Source organism: Haliotis asinina, chromosome 5 (genome assembly GCF_037392515.1).
Source record: "Haliotis asinina isolate JCU_RB_2024 chromosome 5, JCU_Hal_asi_v2, whole genome shotgun sequence".
In the NCBI taxonomy this organism is placed as follows: Eukaryota; Metazoa; Mollusca; class Gastropoda; order Lepetellida; family Haliotidae; genus Haliotis; species Haliotis asinina.
Window position 1 is genome coordinate 39,968,393 of NC_090284.1, and position 19,925 is coordinate 39,988,317.

General features: G+C 40.4%; 2 protein-coding genes across 2 annotated transcripts in view; both read right to left on the minus strand.

Moving 5' to 3' along the window:
• The window catches only part of LOC137284436 (GPI inositol-deacylase-like), a 388,474-nt gene that overhangs the window by 51,731 nt on the left and 316,818 nt on the right, over window positions 1-19,925 (minus strand). The window lies entirely within an intron of this gene.
• Window positions 3,919-9,932, minus strand: LOC137284407 (coiled-coil domain-containing protein 167-like). The gene is made up of 4 exons (XM_067816201.1): window positions 9,776-9,932; window positions 7,346-7,440; window positions 6,222-6,274; window positions 3,919-4,953 (listed from the first exon to the last, which is right to left on the minus strand). The coding sequence occupies exons 1-4, from the start codon at window positions 9,797-9,799 to the stop codon at window positions 4,841-4,843; spliced, it is 285 nt and encodes a 94-aa protein (XP_067672302.1). The 5' UTR covers window positions 9,800-9,932; the 3' UTR covers window positions 3,919-4,840.

Genomic DNA, 19,925 nt, shown 5'->3' on the forward strand with positions numbered 1-19,925 from the left:
CGAATGAACAAATCAGATGCTATGAGATTCTAAAAGTCGTCGTTTTTACATACATTTTGTTCGCTGTGAAATTTTCAGCGTAGCAGTTGATATTCAAGTGAGGTCACAGCAGCTTGTAATACAAACATCCTAAAATACATTTTGAACCTGGAAATATATCTTCTACTTTTATAAAGACCATGAAAATACCAAGGCAACTGATAAATGGGTAAACCACTCGTTGCTTTATCTTCCGCATCACGGTCTTTGATCTACGCCGCTACAGGTGGCTCTGTTTAAGTACATATATGTATGCGGCGTTGAGACTACGGCTTCACATTCTGGAGATCTGATCGATACACCTTATCCACTACGGTTTGGAAACATTTCCTCAGGATACATTTACCGTGAGTGAGTGAGGCATCAGAAATATTTCACCTCTACCGTGATTACAGTTTACAAGGATGTGGGTTCGTGAATAATCTTCAAGGTCGTTATGGGTCTTGAAGCACCATGGGCAGACCCAGGAATGTTGAACAGGGGGTGAGGGGGTGTACACCCCCAAAACATTCTTAAGTATTGTTTTAAGTCATTTTCGAAAGCGGGGATCGAACCCCCTGAACCCCAGTGTTTGCGTAGGTGCAAAGTACTTCACCAGATCGCGATCGCCATCTTCGTTCCGTGACGATAACTGATATTCACTGTTTATATCACCTACTGAATACATTTGAATTCAACTATAAAACTTCCCTTTTCTTTAATTCGCCATATTAATGGCTTGCATACACTTCGGTTCCTCAGATACATCACTTACACTTAAAGTTCAGCTCACAGGCATAAATGCTTCACACTTAAGTTCACTAGACACATAACATACACATACTTTAGTTCACAAGATATCCGTGAAGATCCATGTAAGAAATGATCTTCACCAACCCATGTGGTCGTGAGTGGCGATTAACGGGATCGGGTTGTCAGACTCGCTGACTAGACTGACTCTTATCATGGTATCCCAGCTGCGTAGATCGATGTTCATAAAGTTGGAATGGCTGGTCCATGAGACCGCCGTTACAAAGCTAGAATATTTGCTCAGCGCTCATTTGCTTTTTAGTTATCCAGATATAGTACTTACATATATCTAGTTCAACAGATATGACTTACACGTACTTTACCTCACCAGACATCGTACTTCAGTTCACAAGTTATACATGCACTACGTACACGTACTTCGCTTCCAGTGACGAAACAGCAGCGGTGTGGTAGCCTAGTGGTTAAGGCGTTTGTTCAAAGCAGCATAAAACCCAACTCACTCACTCACTCACTCCAGTAACGACTGCACAGGTTGTCAGAATGGAAACGGTTTAGAAACGTTTGCATTCCTGGAATATTAAACGTGCGATTCTTTGGGAAATAGGAATATGACTGGGAATCATGGAAAGAATAATCACAGTTAATACCGTGGATGATGTACACGAGTTGTGGAAGTTCATCTGTAGCTCAGAAAGTTATGTTTGTGGCGAAAATGCCCAGTCGTTCTCAGTTTGCACGACGTACAGACGTCTGGGACCACACATTCAGGACTCCTTTCACACAGAGAGCATAATTTTCCGTATTCTACATCCTGCTTGGGAATTGAGTCATTTTATTTTCAAAATGCCGGTAATATCACGGTGGGGAAAACCAGCAGTATGCTTCACACATTGTGCCCATGAAGAGAATCGAACTCGGGTCTTCGGCGTTACAAGCCAACCAGTAGGACAACACACTGTCCCTCTATTTGGGAAGAAAGTGTGAAATTGTATGTTTTCACAAGACAATGTGGTTTGGATGAGAGACTAGCACGACAGACTATCCTGCACCGGATCAAAATGGGGAACACTGTCTCTGGATAACTATCTGTCACACTAACAGTGTCATATCCACAGATGTTAAATGTAATTGTATTACTTAAGCCAAATAGGGCCATTATCATAAGCCACATGTATTAGTATCCTGGTTCGATTCAGTGGAAATCACTGAAACTTTAATACAAGTCAACGGCCTTGTCAGAAAACAGGATTTTCCACGGTGATAGATTTGGGCTATCGCTGTGTTCGATTTGGCCCAGGTGTTCGAACACCTTCATGAAGCTAGGCTTGATCGGAAATCGATCCATTTCAGATCAGCCAGGTGTGCCCCAATCGTCAAGGGATAAACTGCAGGTAGAACAATTTGTGGTCTCTCGTGAAGTAACCGGACAGATATTTTGTGAGTTGCCCAGCTTTGCTTAACGATCTTCAAGATTTATGACTGCCACCTGTAAATAATTAAGTCTGGGATCAGCCAAACCACTGAGTTCGACCCCTCCCTGCCCCTACTACATTAAGGCAGAAAATGGCAGTTAAACACGAGTGAGTGAGTCCTCTTTTTAGCAATGATCGCGCAATATCAGGGCGGTGGAACCAATAGGCTACCCCAGTTGAACACTGAACCTGATTTTCTTCACAAATACATGGAGCGGTAGGGGTGGCCTAGTGGTTAAAGCGTTCGCTCGTCACGTAGCGTAGGGTCTGGTGTTACAATGTGCAGACGTCACTCCAGTGTCCATCTGTTGCAAAAACGGTCAACGGTCATTCTAAAACACGTCTAGGTACCTCACAGCATTCAAGTTTCTCGCAGTCACAATCATTAGCATCTTTGTCTGTATTCTATTAAAGATAACCCATCTTAAAATTGTCTGATGCGCGTCAGGTCCATGAGTGAGTGAGGGTCTTACGCCGCTTTTAACACTATCCCAGCAATATCACAGCGGAGGAAACCAGAAAGGGGCTTCAAACATTGTACCCATGTGCAGAATCGAACCCGGGTCTTCAGCGTGATGAGCAAACGCTTTAACCATGAGACTACCCACCCGTCCTGTCAGCTCGATAACGAAGGATTTGTGACTCACCAATTAGGAGAACTCGCCACTCTCGTGATCCCGGTCTCGGGTACTATCTGCCCTACTAGAGACGTCGGCGTTATGGCGTCAGAACTGACAGACTGTTTGGTTGCGTTTCTTCGACCACTTTAACAACTCGTTCAAATCAAATGAACAGTTAAAACGATTACCAACGAAAATAAGCCATGTCATAATAACGTATACCATCGATCACATTTCGGTCACGTGAAACACCGTTCACCATAGAAAGACTTCAAAGGCTTCAGTTCGTGAAAACCCCGACATCTGTGTTTCTTTACCTTCCGCTTCGCATGCTATATCCACTAAGGAAAATATACACAGAGATCAATATGACATCCCGTGAAGTAGTTACCAGATCCGTCATATGGCTGGCATATTACTAAGTGCCGCGTTAACTCATAACTAAGTCACTCATTCAGTTACCAGATTACCGCTCAGTACAAGCGTTCTGGATCACCATTATTTGTGTTCATTTTTGACGGTTGAAACATGATTTAAGGACCGCTTCCTTCAATTATTTTCATTCAGACACCTTTTTAGGAAACCATGTTAATCATTTGCGTCCTGCCTTGCGATATCAAAACTGGAGAATTACTGGATCATTTATCCCTTCAAATCGAAATTTGTGTGGCACTTTTAAAACTGACCGTAGACATTTGTTTATAACATGGCGAGATCATTTGCACTGAATGAAAATTTACATGCAATTTGTATACTGTGGATGAAATGACAAAACTATGAAGACTATTTTCACCTGAGTCGATGGGACACAAGGGCGGTGTGTGTGTGTGTGTGTCTCTCTCTCTCTCTCTCTGTGTCTGTGTGTGTGTGTGTGTGTGTGTGTGTGTGTGTGTGTGTGTGTTTGTCCCCGTGTCCTATCATCCTATAACATGCATGGGCGTGTAGACTTGTACGCGACTCAGGAAATGAGTAATACTATTAGTTTAAATCTGATATCCTTGACAATACTGTTCTTAAGACAGAAAATCAAAACTGTAAATGTTTGGTTTTTTTATTTTCTGCAAATCATAAATATATCCTAAATGCATATTTACACATTCTTTTACAAAGATCATTGCAATACACTTGACAGAACAACAAAATAGCATTAACACCTTCACTGAGAAGGAGTTTTATCCTGTTTTTACCAATACTCCATCAACATCAATGCCCGATCCACAAATGGGTATCATACACTCCACCCTACAAAACCTGGAGCTTTGACATGAAAAGTCAATGCTTCTAGGTTCTACTACTACTTCCTCTAACTAACAGACCTTTGACAACAATATTTAGTCAACATCTGGTCAGCATCTAATAATCACTTAACATCAGTCTATGTTTTCATATAAGATCATTCTGCTATGGATAAGAAAGGATAGAGAAATGTCATACTTACCGATGATCATTGGATTGTCTGGTCCAGACTATTATTTACACACCATTTCAATATAGTTGTAATATCAATGACAGCAGCTTTAAATAACAAACAAATAAAACCAACTATAGGTTTATACAATCTAGCCTGCCAAGTGGAGCAAATATGAACTGATCATCTGACTCAAGTAACCATGGTAACAACTGTGAACCTGTAAACATTCACCTGGTGAACTGGAATTAGAACAGTTGGTTTAAACTACTTTAGGCAGTATTCTAGTTAAATCACTGTGTGTCAGATTAATTATTTGAACATATGCCAGTATCAGATGATGATGATGATGATGATGATGATGATGATGATGCTAAAGCCAAAAATGATGCAGGTCTCTGGCTCAACAGCACAGGTAGGGTGCTAATAAACGTAGACCTGGTAGAATTCTCGATACGTTACCACCCCATCCCACTCCTACCCCACCACCAACCCCCTGCCCCCCACCACACCCCACCCTAACCCCTTCACCCAGCCTCCATAAAGAGGTGTCATGAATATGGCTTGTATAAGAAGTAGTAACAGGCCCACACAACCACCAGGATTGCCACAGACACAACCATAGACTTTCGATTTTCTTGTCGCAGGTTTTTCAATGTCTTGTCTGAAAATGGAAAGAACAAATCACCATATTATTCATATGAACAAGTGTAAGTTATATTAATATTTATTAATTGAAATGAGTTCTGTAAATGTTCTGGGAAATATTGCCTTAGTCTCACTGCTTTCACATGCAGCCATGGGTAGTGGGTAATCAAGCGATGACAACATTCACTCATGCTGAAAACTTGGGTTCAAACTTATGATCTGTGTCCAATTCAGATCCTGTTAAGGGCTGTCGGGCTTGTGGTTGGCCTGTGATACTGAAAACATGGGTTCAATTCCCCACATGGGTACAATGTGTGAAGCCTGTTTCTGGTGTGTACCACCATGACGATACTAGAACATTGCTAAAAGTAAAAGTGTTGTAAAACCATACTCACTCATATGCAAACAGACACAACAAGAAAAACAGCATTCTGTTTCAACATCTGTTATCCTTCTTCATTTAGAAGTTGAAGAGTCTTACTGTTTCTCAGTACCACTTCAGACTGACATAGTACTGAAGAGGACTGTATTTTGTTTCTTTAGGCATTGGTGAAGTTGAATTTGTAAACATTATAGAGTTTACAAAGGATATTACTGAGTGTGGTGTTTAACAACAAACATACAAAATTGTAAGCAACCTTGATTCTTGTATACAACTCGAGTGAGTGAGTGAGTGAGTGAGTTGGTTTAGCTTTATGTCACACTCAGCAATGAGAAGAGATGAGTCAATATTAAGCCTACTTAATTCATGTAGGCTTTTATTAAAATGTAGGCCCATAGTGTTAATAAATGTAGGCACATACCAGTACTGAAGTAATGTAGGCACAAGCTGTTACTATGTCAAATTACGTACATGTTGGTAAGAAATTAATGTATGCACATTGTGGTACTACATAAATGTAGGCATATGGCTGTGCAAGCTTTCTATTTCTGTCTAGTGTGAAGTGTATCAAGTCTAAATTTACATTCAATTATAGTGAGTGAGTGAGTTTAGTTTTACGCCACACTCAACAATATTCGAGCTATATGGCGGCGGTCTGTAAATAATCAAGTCTGGACCAGACAATCCAGTGACCAACAACATGAGCATTGATCTGCGCAATTGGGAAACGATGACATGTGTCAAGCATGTCAGCGAGTCTGACCACCCGAGCCTGTCTGTTGCCTCTTACGACAAGCATAGTCACCTTTTATGGCAAGCATGGTTTGCTGAAGGCCTTTTCTACCCCGGGACCTTCACGAGTCTTCAATTATATAATTTAATTGTAAGTGTAGTATACTCACTGTGTTGGTCCAGCTGTTTCCTCCAGTCCTTCTCTTCTTCTTTCAGTGCTTTCCTGAAATGTTTCAAATTACATTGTCATCTTAACATTGTCGACATACACAATTACTAAATAATGAATATAATAAAACATGCGCTTTTAAAAAATTTGACTTTACAAATGGATGTGATATCACTGATATGGTTTAAATGTTTCACATATAGCATGCATGGTATACATGTATCTGATATAAATGATGCTTTATAATACTTAATAATAATATACAAATATCTGGCTACACAAGGCCACCGCCATATAGCTGGAATATTGCTGAGTGCGGCGTAAAACTAAACTCGCTCACTCGCACACAAGGCCAACATAGTAATCAGTAGGAGGTGAGAATAGTTTTGTGTTACTGACTATGTACTCTATCCAGTGAGCCTTTCTGATTCTGAAGAATTGCCTGTTTTGTAACATATGTTATACTTGGAAATTACACTTTCTCAGTAAAGTCCAGATTCAACATTCAGGGAGTTAGATGGCAGAATTTGTGTGCTAACAATGAGGTACCTAACTCTGAATGTATGAGTTCGAATTCTAGATGGGACTCAACATACCAAACGTGCAAACAATACTTTAATCCCAAATACAACATGCTACATCTGACCACCTTCTAAATTGTATTGTTGAACTTGTTTGTGTTTGACCAGTGCTATGCCCCTTATTATTAGACCCGAGAAAATCCAGGTTGGAAATTAGAATTGATCTTCAGTAACCCATGCTTGTCGTAAGAGGTAACTAACAGGTTCAGGTGGTCAGACATGGTGACTCGGTTGACAGGTGTTATTGTATCCCAATTGCATAGATCATTGCTCATGCTGTTGATCACTGGACTGTCTGGGTCACATTTGATTACTTACAGACCACCACCATATAGCCGAAATATTGCTGAGAGTGGCAGAAACCAACAAACAGTTTACCAGATACTTAATTCACAAATGCTTCAGTTTACCATGTATGCAACTTCCACATTCCAACCAACCAACCAACCAACCAACCTCTCATTATCTCATTACTTTCATTCTGAACAACACAAACAACTGTATATTTTAAGTTTGACATAATAAATATGGTGCCATCACAAACCTTTCTTCATCTGAATTTGACTGTAAACGAAGCTTTCTCTCAAGTGCATCCAGTCGCTTTTCACATCTGTTGATGTCAACCTGAACTGTCTCAATCTGAAAACAAATGGAATTGCAGTTGCCATGGTTACAAGATAACAGAAACAGATGCAGTCTTTCATTCCTCACGTTTTATCATCACTTTCTCCTCTGTTTAAGTATTATTGATATTATTACAATATGTATCAAGACGAATTCTGCCACAGGTACTTAAGGTACAGGTAGTAAACAGGAAAACACACAATGCTCAAATACATCAAGACTGGTGTTCATGCTAATTCAACCACTTGTGTCACTTAGAAACAGTATTGAAAAGATATAGGTATATAGACCACACCCTAGAACTATAGAAACAATGTCCTTATATATAGTACCAGAGACCATGGTCTCTGTTAGTACCAGGGTAGGGTCAATACACCTGTATGTCTCACTAACCCTGTTTCTAAGCAATACAAGCCCTTGTGATTTCTGCATGTTCAGTCACTACAAAATGATGTTCATTAAATTCCTACTTCAAAAAACAAAGAAATGTTACACTTTCCTCAAAGGAAAGAGGACTGGACATAATGTATCACTAATTTTTTATAGGGACCAACACATTTTCTCACAGCCAATAAGCTTGGTAAGGGAGATGATAACATGAACATGACATTTACAAAAAAAGACATCATATAGGTAGAATAGGAAAATATACAAGCTGCAAACCACAGTAAATTATTAACATGTCGTAAAATCAGAAACCATATGGCCTTAGTAGCCAAGAGCCGCAAGGTCATGTCTTGACTGTACAGTCATTCCAGCATATCTGGTTATACATGCACCAAAAATATGATATCTAATATAACTAAACTGACATTTACTACTTGAAAACAAACATCCAACCTATTCAAAACAAAAATTTCACTCACAAAACACTTTTGGTTTTCGATATATGCCACCTCCAAATGTACCTTCTTAATCCTCTGTTGTGGAGGTGAGAGTTATTATATTCTTCAGATTTAATCTCTTCCCAAAAAAATTTATGGCAATTAAATATTTTTTTACATTAAAGAGGAAAATGCATTCTGTTTAAGCACAATAAAGTTTGTTTACCTCAAACCCTTAGAAACTGTAAAGTGAAAATATTTGTGGCTGATGAAAAACTCATTCCTCCTGTGTTTATGTGAAACATACACCATAATCAGTCTAAATAATTTGATCAAGATTTCACATGTTTGAACTTTAAGAATACTACAGTTTAGTTAACCGTAAAACAAGCAACATGATCAGTAATGCAAATTTACATTGGCATCTCCCTGTTATGAAGGTTATATACTGAACAATATAAGTTAGCGATATTGTACTTTTATGAGTGATATTTTATGAGTATGTCAATGAATAAATACATCATTATTCATAATTAAATAATTTACAAATATCCCAAACTATTTTTGTCCAGCATAAATTGATGCAGAGTTCTCAAATAAAAGCATAAACATGAAAAAATAAAATTAATATCAATGTAAAAAATCTGAAAAGGCTATATCACTGTAATTCTAAAAGCTATAAAGCAACATACGCTGTACCTTGCAAAACGTTATGGAAGTTATACTAAAATTTGAACTTGACACATAAGTTAAAATTGTCCATTCTATCGAAACCATGCAAACATGAATATCCATCATGTGCCCACAGGACACGTGAAGCATGTGAAGAACCCTGTAAAGTATCGGTAATGTCTGCTTTGCTATGCATACTTGACAAAAAGTATAGGAACACCCTACAATTTAAACATCATACATAAACATACATGTGGTGATCTCATTTACACTCTAAGGTAAATGCAACTTTTTTCTTTTTTTGCTTAATGGGCACTTTCAACAACATGCTGGAACATATTGCGAAGTGAATGATTCATTATTCACTGAGTTTGAGTGAATTGAAACACTGTCAAAAGCCGTTGAAATGCACCAACACCATGTTTGAATTTATTACTATTACTTTCTGGCACTGATATCAGTCTGGTGAAACAGTTTTGTTTTGTTTTTTCTAGTTAGCCATGCCTAAACAAAAGTCAAAATACCCCCAAAGAGATTCTTGTTTATTTTTAAATGACCACTACCGTGTGTATGTTGGCGACATTGATAAACATCAATTGGCACCAGTTTGGTTGAATGGCTGTGTTCTGGGACCGCATCGCTGCTCTCGGCTAGGCTAATGGTATATCATCAAGTGTGACAGGAATACAAATTTTACAAATCTAGGTTTATGAAATTTGGATTCTGTGTTGTACTTTGCACAGAAAAAAGAATGACGATGTTTCCAAACACATGTTTGTAAACACGTATCATGCGTGTCATGATGTGGCATGTACTTCTCTGTTGAAAAACACATACCCAACCTGATTAATCACCTGATTAACAATACTTGGCATCATGGTAGGAGTTACAAGCAACCAGTAAGATAATGTGAATTTCCTTTGCTAATCTGCCATTGATAAAAATTTTAGTGCACTGTTGCTGTACCGAATAAGAAGTGTCGACAACACAGGAGTGTTGTGATGTGAACACGTGGACAAGAGGAGGTAACTCTAATTTCATACCGTTTGTAAACTTCCGCTGTAAGGATTTTACAAGCGCTTGAATGCCGTATTTTCTGTGTAAACTCGACCAAGTTCGCGTGCGAAAGCAAGGTTCAATCTTTTAAAAATCAGATGGTTTGCTCTGCCACGAAATCTCGTTGCGTGATACTCGAGCAAATCATTTCGTGATCTGAGGACGAGTCCTTGACGAGTATTTGTGAACATTTCAACTCTTGTCATTCCGAACTGTCGGCGCAGTTATTTTTTTGAGTGAATTGGGTTTTACGCCGCTTTTAGCAATGTTCCAGCAATATCACGCCAGGGGACACCAGATATGGGCTTCACACATTGTACCATGCGGGGAATGATCGATTGAACCCGTGTGTTCGGTATGAGGAGCGAACGCCTTATCCACTGGGCTACTCCACCGCCCTAGTTATTTTAGAAAAAAAGACAAAGCGACTCTGCATGTTGTACGTTTGAACAGAATCTCCATTTTTTTTTTACAAAAATCAACCTTTGTAATTATAATGTAATGGAATTCCATCTGAAAACTGCATGGCCATATTTAGGCACAGGTTGCCAAATATATTTAGACGCCACTATTTCCTAGAAGGTGATCTGAGGCGTGTGAAAGTCCGTCGATCGCGTGTTGAATCCCGAGTCTTTCTGAATATGATTCTTGCCTTACCACATCTAGCTGACAAGCCATATCTTAACTCGAATAGTAATCAAAATGGCGATACCGGCACCTTATAGGTATGACCCTTTTATACAAATTCAACCTTGAAAGACTATAGGCTCAGCCCTCGGTAAAAAGTACAAGGCGTGATGGTATCCAGCTATTGTTAAATAATCTCCAAATCAGAATCTATTTTTGTTATTTTGTTATATATACTGAACAGTGTTTTAATAGAAGCCATAACATGAATGCTTACCTTTATGACATTCAATGTTTTGGGGTTTTTTTTGTTGCTGTTCAGTATAGTATATACGTGATCACTGACAACCGTGTTTAAACAATGATTATCTAATAGGACTGATATCTGACACTGGTTTGTTTACCTGTAACGCAAGGATTTCATGCATACAGTGAAGTGTGTTGATAGACATGTACCTCATGTATGGCGACAGACATGTCCTTTCTTCCCAACTCCAAATATAATTTGTCTCATGAAAACAGTATCAGTTTACTGCGACACGACGCATAACTGGTTAGGTTGGCCATGCTGTTGATCTCTGGACAGTTTGCAGCAGAACGATTATCTAGAGGTCGCAGCCATATAGCCGGAATATTGCTGGGTGCGGCTTTAAACAACTCTCACTCACTCGCTCGCTCATTCACTCACTCACTCACTGTTTAGGTATCGCAAAACAGGGAAGCTATAAGGGTTAACTTTCGACCATCCAGTTCTGGAACTGTCAGGTGTCTGGCCAGTCAGATTGACGCGTCTGTTCAGTTTGATGATGGTCTGTCATGTCCTGGAGTGTGGCATATATGACATATCAAAGCCACGCCCGGTTGATATTTAAAGTCCTTACACTGATTCTATGCTTGCTCATAATGTCTTGTCAAAGGTATAACGGAATATGCCGCGCGCGCGCGCGCGCGTGCGTGCGTGTGTGACGAGGTTAACTGAAATACACGGAGTCCAACGTAGAGATTTCGAATTATTGCTTCCTCTGTTCAACGAAATCATTACCCACAGGTTTCGAAGTCTGTAGAAGTGATCTGCATTTTGCTGAATGCCAGTTTGATTTCCAGGTAAGAACGAGGGTCCAAAGCAACCAGAGCTTTCAGGCAACTAGTTCAGAACTTGTGATTGAGTTGAATGCAAATTAAGTGGGTTGATGCTCATAATCAGCAGAATGTCGGGTCCAAATCATCCAAATCATCTCAACTTAAAACATTTACAGATATTCAATATTTAGAACATTGCTGTTAGCTGGCCATACTAAGGCACACACAAGCGCGCACATATGAACATAAACAAATAATACCCGTTTGATTTTACTCAACTACCACACTCGGTGAAACACCCCATATTTAATAGTCGCTGATCAATGACTATTCTGGGCTATTATACTCGAATGATTGTGTGTTGTATATAGATATATACTTCAACGTTCAGCATAAAGAAGACTTGAAACGTTCAATGACATTCGTTCGCAGATATCTGCAATGATTGCCCTTTCACAAATACACTTACGTTTATCCGCCTTTAAGCCTCTCTGTGGTAAACATAGCATATCTGTATAAACTAAGCCCGTATATGCTGCTGTGTAGGTGTGTTCTTGTGACTGTCGTTTCTAACGCCTATAATAACCAGATGAAATGATCACGTTTACCTGTCTCGTTATGTGTTAAATATAGCAATAACAACCTATGGACACACTTCTAGTATCAAGTTTAAACGTACTCTTGTGTTATTTTAGTTGATATATTTTGCTTGCCTTGCCATAGTGACAGACTGAAAGTAATATATATTCGCAATCATAATAACGTATGTGTCTTATACCTAGCTACAAATGTTATTTCATGTCATTATTTACAACTAAGAGAAGGATTCTCGGATTAAGGGAAACGAGCGATATATGCATTAATCACAACAGAATAAGGATATGCTCGAAAAGAGAGAGAGAGAGGGAGAGGCACAGAGAGGGAGAGAGAGAGAGAGGGAGAGAGAAAGAGGGAGAGAGAGACAGAGAGGAGAGAGAGACAGAGGGAGAGAAAGAGGGAGGGAGAGAGAGAAAGAGGGAGGGAGAGAGAAAGAGGGAGAGAGAGAGAGAGAGAGTATACTTGTTAGAACTTTCTTATTGTTGTATTATTGACACTTTTATCGAAAGGGATCGTATTGCGGAGACGCATTGATCAGTGCTGACTGTTGGTGAGATTGACAATGACTTGCATGTAGGTGTGAGGACTATACTTTGCGCAATCACTCAAAGACCCATGCGTCATATCATGCACTGTCTCATTGCAATCAGAGCCACAATTTCGTTCTGATATATTTCAAAAGAATTAGTAAGAAACAGAAGTCTGTCTCAGTCATGGGGTACGGTGATATGTTGATCGAGACGGATCATGTGTGGGTATTCTCAGTACATTCTTAAACGGTATTATTCTAAGTATAATCTGCCGATCGATACGCAGTTGGAGAGCATTGCCGTGTCATAACCCAGGTTGCACCTTTTAAGGGGGTAGACCAAATACATTAAACAAGTAAAATGCATAGAGCAGGAATTCAGTTAGATTTGGATCGGTAATATCCTTTGGATAATAAATGTGTTGTCATTGCTGTCGTCAGTATAAGTAAACCCTTGTCATTTAGGTGATATACGTTTCACATACCGTGGCGCACTGCAAACATGTTAGAAACATAGCAAATCAGCACGTTTGGAATCGAACCCGGGTCTTTGCTGTGGCGTGTGAGCGCTGTAACCACTAGGCTATCCCGCCGTCCACATCGAAACAGAAGTAACAAGACTACCATGCAAGCCGTTATTTCAGCTGGTAATCCGTGCCGTTCAAGCTACAAAACAGCTGTTTTCCATGTTCCGAGCAATCATGTGATGTGCTTCTACTGACTTGAAATGTACACTTTCAGAATTTACTATCGAATTATTATAATACGCCACCCTGATTCCTCAAGTGTGTGTGGTGAGCAGTAATTTTCACATCTGGCAAAACATATCACAACGTGTACAATCAGAATTTTTTGATCGGAGATAATTTATATGTTAAATACCTGGTATATGATCAACATTTTTAACGTTCCGACGCTATAAGTCGTAAGTTGAGGATGACTAGTCATGCAGCATGGATGATAGCCTTGCTCCATGGCTGCACTGAATGCTAAGCTCATGGATGTATAGTAATTCTATCCTTTAATGAGTCAAATCTAGATAATCGGACGCCAGTCTGTTATTTATAATTTTTAGAAATTTTAGTTTAAACTGTTAATTACTACCTAAGCGACTTGTGCTCGTGTAAATGGATGCCGAAGTGTAGTGTGTCATTCTCTAACAAGGTCTACATTAAACTTTCAGTAGCGGTTTCAAAATGTGATATACACACGTCAGCATGTGGAATTCCATACAGCGTCTCGACATGTTACATCTCGTATATTGTCTGAACATGTGATTTTTTAGTTATTTTAAGTAGTTTCTTAAATAAAGTAAGCGACAGTAATTCATTTCATAACGTGACTTTACTTACTAATTCAGAAAATTTGACATTGTTTGAGCATAAACGTGAACACTTTCCCTTGACAAAGTGAAAACTTCGTGTGTGGAATAAAAACACTTTCACCACAATTATCTTCAAATTTCCGAAATAACGAGATTTCGTGGTGCGCTAGATGTAAAGGCCCTTAATTATATTACCTGGAGCCAGTCGCCTTCTCATCACCACCACCACCGATTATATTGACATAACTTATATCTTCGGTAACTCAGTATGTAATTTAAACACATTTGTTTATGCACTATTATTCAGTTACATTCAATCTTGTATCACCTGGCCGCTTTGGCCTGGACGAACCCAAACCTATAGTCAGCAGTTACCTCCCCTACCACGTCTCCTCTTTCTATGGGTCCCAGTCTGGGGCTCACATTAAGGTCATAGTTCAACAAATTATGTCGTCTTCTAAACACAACATCAGATCTGTTTGTCATATCAGCCTCCTCCTCCTCCCATTTATCTTCCCCGGCCTCCTCCACACCCTCTAAAGAGTCCTCGTTGATAGGTGAATTAAGCTCCGGGGGCAGATCAGTCGGGTGTCGGGGTGTGTTGGGTGGACAGGGAGTAGGTTCCTTGACCTTGAACAAATTGCACATGGGACACTCCCGAGCTGTGTGGGGAGCTGCGATCGGGTCCAGCTTCCGTTTGGGTTTAGGTCTATGGTGATGATGGTTCATGATCTTCAGTTTGGGAACCATGCCGTTTCTGATCACAAGGCTGTCCGGTGTACATTTCTGCATAAATACTGAAGATCCTTTCCCAAGAATTTTAGCTTCACGTTTCCGTGGCTTTATCGACAAGCCAGAATGGTCCAAATCTGGTCTTAAATTCTTCACATCACTAAAACTGGGCCAAACAGGAAACTCCCCGTCTCGGCCATCAAGACCGGCAAGTTTGGATCTATGTCGACTGGTCGAGGGAGCATGATGAACATGGATGTCATCATCAGAAGAAAAGGATTCAAAGTCCAGATACCTATATGATGTACCGAGGGTTGCAGCAGACGACAGCCGATGCGCCATCAGTGAGGATCCATCAGCCTCTCGATCATACATCCCCTCTAACTCCTCCCCATACCACTGTTCCACATCCCTTTCGTCCTCTTCCCTGATGACCTCAAAGTCTTCCTCCCTCCACGTTCCTGTAAACTCCGACGCCGTCTTAAAGTCTTCTTCCACAGATTCCAACTTTAAACTGCTTTCGGGATCTCTATTCTCAATGGTTTTGACTTCGGACGAGTGTTCCTTATCTGCACTCTTTTGTGAGTGGGGTGCTGCGAACGTCCTGTCTGAAGCATGGGAGGTGTTATGTATGGCCTGTCTCAAGGCGTCTCTCTGAATCTCAGCCGGCGTCTTAAACTGGTAGTGAATGATATTGGCTTGTCTCACACCACCGCCAAATGTTGCCGCCTGACCAGGCGGTTTACGACCAACATCCAGAATGTTCCGCAACGATTTCCGAGTGCTCTCAAGAGCTCGACTGTCTTCACTCTCGCCCACATAAGTCTCCAAATTGATTTTCAACAGAGGTAGTTGTATAACCCTCTTGCTGTAAATCTTTGATACTTTCTGATCCTGAGTACCTCTTGACATCGCTATCTTGTATTTGTTTTCGAAATCTTGACTCCGCGAGCGATTATTGCCTTGGCCCTGCCCGTTATCAGAACCCTCAACCAGGCTGTGGATGGACTTTCTACTACCGTACATGTCCATTAACCCATGTCCCTCGCTAGACATCGCCAGGTACCTCTCCACCCTCTCTGCATGAGACACTTCACTCTCAAGCTGACACAACGATATCCCTTGGTCCTCCTCGGGTACACTGCAGCGCCGTACAGTCCCAAGTGGTCTCACAGACCCAGTGGTAAGGTTTGCATGAGGCGCGTACTTGGAATATAAAAGGCGCAGAGGCCTAGCTTCCATAGACATTTTATAGTGATCTATAGGCATGGCTTATCAATATAATTTGTCCAACCTTTCACTAAACTTGCATGGCGAAGACGCTCAAAGGCTTGCTTTATACCACCCTTTCATTTTTATATCTGTTCAGCCTTTGAAATATTGAAAGGCTCATACAAAAACGGTGCGCTATTTTATTCCCTGTTTGTTAAACATGGTTCTGAATAATTTCCCGGTGAATAAAACCGTGTCTCCTCACAACGCTGATCGCAAACGAACACGTATTGTCATGACATGTCTCCCATAAATACAAAATTATCCCATTTCTGTGGCTTTAGATGTCTGGGGCATTCGCAGCTGCTTTATATAAGACTGGCCATCTGTGTCCGTCAATTTCACATCTCAGCATGAATCACATATATAAAGCTGTATACGTGGAAAACACAATGGTAAGTTATTCATAAGCGACCACGAACGACTTAAGTGTTATTGTGTTCAAACGTTATATCAGGGTGTTACTTCACATAACAAGTGGACCAATTTCTCGAATGTATTCATTAGAGAATTGCGGCAGTACCACACGTCACATACACAATTGACAATACTCAAGGGCGTGTCAAGAGCCACCAAATATAGACTATTGCGTGACGTTTCTATGACATGGTCCACGAAAGCCTGTAACCTTGCCCCCGAGAACAAACCATGAGTGGTGTTCCGTGTCATCTGGGTGACATGTTCTCCAAACAGGGTCACTCAGTCTATGGAATCATCAAATTCTGTTGACATTCTTACTTTTGACGCGGCCAAGAAGCATTCTATCTTAGATTATTATATATTCAAAATATGTTACTGGGACCCATGACTGTACCTTAACGTTGGCAGAGGCAAGTTCACAATGCAGGGAGTTTGCAAATACGCCTTTCTTGTTCTGTTAATAACACTGGGTATGCTCCGTAATCACGTTGGAGCACTATGGGTTCCTAAATGCCATTATCACTTTTCAGTTAGGACATATCAGGCATGTTTGCACCCTCCTGTGGTATCTCATTCGCCACTTCAACAAGCTGAACGCTATTTGTGAAGATGTTTCAGTTTCCTGATTTCCGAGTTTATGAAAAATCCGCTTGGTGCTGCCCCCTCTCCTTCGTGTGCCGGGTAAACTCAGTTTTCAAAATTCATTCTTTTTCAGAATCCAAAATCCATAATTTTCAGTTGTATCAAAAGTACACATGGCCGACGAGGGCATGTTGTTCATTAAAGAACACAGTTAACTTCAACATTACGCACACCTTTCCTTAATTACAACATCCAAATCACTGCTAGAAGAATACACTGTATTTCTTGGCTTCCAGTCGCTTTACATCCGCAAGACCTCCATGACGTTCTTGATTTTCAACAAACACAAAATCGGAGGTCTTCAAAAGAGCAACACTTGCGTATCTGACACCTCATCTCCAACGCTGCTCATTTCCACAAGAAAAAGTTGTCATCGGAAACGCCATGATATTTTACAATAAAGTATTTTCTATTTTCCTTTCACTGTCAAGCTGTTTTCTCCTTCATCTGAAGCGATGTTAGTTTCCACTGAGCCAAGTCCCGTAGCCATTGATTAGAACAAAGGCCCTGCAGTGCAACACCGCCACCTATACTGGCAGAGCTGTTCTCGAGGCAGTTATTACGCCTTCGCACGCACGGTGACCGAGAACGCCACCTTTGCACATTTAATGAGTCTGCGGCAAATCCTTGATTGAAGAAACGGAATTTAGCTGCCGTACAAACCGGCAGATCAATGAATAGATTGCACCTTCAAAATTAAAGAGGATAGTGTTTCATATATGTTTACAGTTACAAAGGCATTATCAATATAAGTACTTCTCTGTCCACGAATACTCCAAATCATGCCTCGATGACCGCGATACGTTAATATATATTCCTCCGCATCGACTCTGTTCGGGGTGAATGTTGTTTTACATTAAAAAAATGACGAAGCCTAAAAGTGTTCCAAGTAGTTATCCAATTTAGGTGAGACTGCCAGTCTGGAAGCCAAGTCTATCGTTGTTGTGGCTGCACAGAATGGGATCAGGCATTCCAACTGTCTTTGGAAACAGTATCACAGATGTTCCTTTTAAAAAGTTCATGAGGCACATAATATCCTTCAGCGACCTCACGTCCTGCTTCACCGAAGGTCTGTTCACATGTTACATACTGTCCATATGGGTCAACAATACGATGACTAGACAGCTGCACCCAGTGATTCAGCTATGCCAATGTCTCGGGGCAGTTCCAATGTTCCATTTCCTAAGCCCGTCTCTCCCTCATAACACCCAGCCTATCAACCAGGATTCAGATCATACGTGGTGTGATTATTAATGCCGGGTTCCTCCAACCTTTGTTCCTTTGTTGTTCTTATGTTAGCTTCATTTGTCAGCTGCGTCAGAAATTAAGTATCTGGATCAGATGAAAATGCGCCAACTCAAACCTGCTCTGACATAAGCGATTTGGCTCAGATCCTCTCCTGGGAACAAATCGTGCGTGGACAATCCGCAACGATAGCGCTCTGGCTTGAGATTACAATCCAAGCTATTACTTACTCTGTTAAGAATATGTGTCGTGTGATACAAGTGCTGGCTTTAAGATCTCCATTTTTTGCATGCATACTTTTTCCAAAGAACACGATATCCTTTACAAAAAATCCATATCACGAATCGGACGTCACAAAAACTAATGCTCGCAAGCAAATGGAAAGGTGCAAACATCTGAATATTTCTGAATATCGTCGCATAGAACGAACAAATACAAGGCTGGTCCAATCACGAAAAATTCAACATCTTCGCACAAGCAATGATAAATCGTAGATGAACTTCAGTTTTCGCTATTTCAAATATGTATTCCTCGATGATTAAAACACATTCTTGAAAACTCGGGTAACCATCACATCCAACATTCTAGCCCAAGGTTTCTTCCAAAAGAAGAGCCGATTACAACGGATTGGGATCAGTTTTCGCCATTCCAAATCCGTTTAAAAGACATTTCACTTTTCAAAAATCCAGTATTTTAAGATCTCGATCCTCATGTCTTGTGGAGTCCGATCGTTTACTGTGTACGTTCCTAAGGAAACTAGGTAATGTACACAGACATACATTTAAGCCGGACAGGTCTTCGTTACGCCATTCAGTGGAGTGGCTGATACTGAGCTTCCAGCTGATCGATCGCCTGCGTCATCTGAAGTAACTACCTCTGACAGACAGGCACAAGTACACCGTGATTGAAATGACTTTGACATAGCAGCAATCAACGTGTTCCATTGACTCTGAAATTGATTGCACATGGGCGTCTTATAATCACAAAGGTGCGAGGCACACGCAGCTTCTGATTGAATAGATGTTTATTTCTTCTCGTGTACACTTGGGCAACAAAACAATGACTATCCGTTGATGCAATTATTTGTTTGGATAAAAGTATCGTAAGTTCTCGATCTTACATAAAGAGGTGAACTGTACAAAGTCAGGATTCAAATTTTTCTCAGCAAGCTTTTTATGATTTGTCTATTCAATGTTTAGACGGATATGTTAATGTCTGAATAAAGCACAAGGATAGATAGGCACCAGTCCAACACAAATGGAGGAGTAGGGGTAGGTGAGTGGGGATGATAATGATTTTCACATCATGTTTGATATTATGGTACTCATGTAGTGACATATGGGTGCGGATGCGTGTATATGAATGCACATAGAGATGGCGTAATGGCCATTATACACACAGGCACCACTTTGCAGGTTTAACACGAATGCCCGAAGTAAATACGTTGTACACTGAGTCTGTTGTACTGACTCTGTGCATA

Coding starts and splice junctions, on each gene's coding strand:
- LOC137284407 (XM_067816201.1), bottom strand. CDS start 9,799: ATGATGCCAAGTATTGTTAATCAG. Junction 6,275..7,345: donor TCAAATTCAGATGAAGAAAG/GTTTGTGATGGC, acceptor GAAACATTTCAG/GAAAGCACTGAAAGAAGAAG. Junction 4,954..6,221: donor GAAACAGCTGGACCAACACA/GTGAGTATACTA, acceptor TTCCATTTTCAG/ACAAGACATTGAAAAACCTG.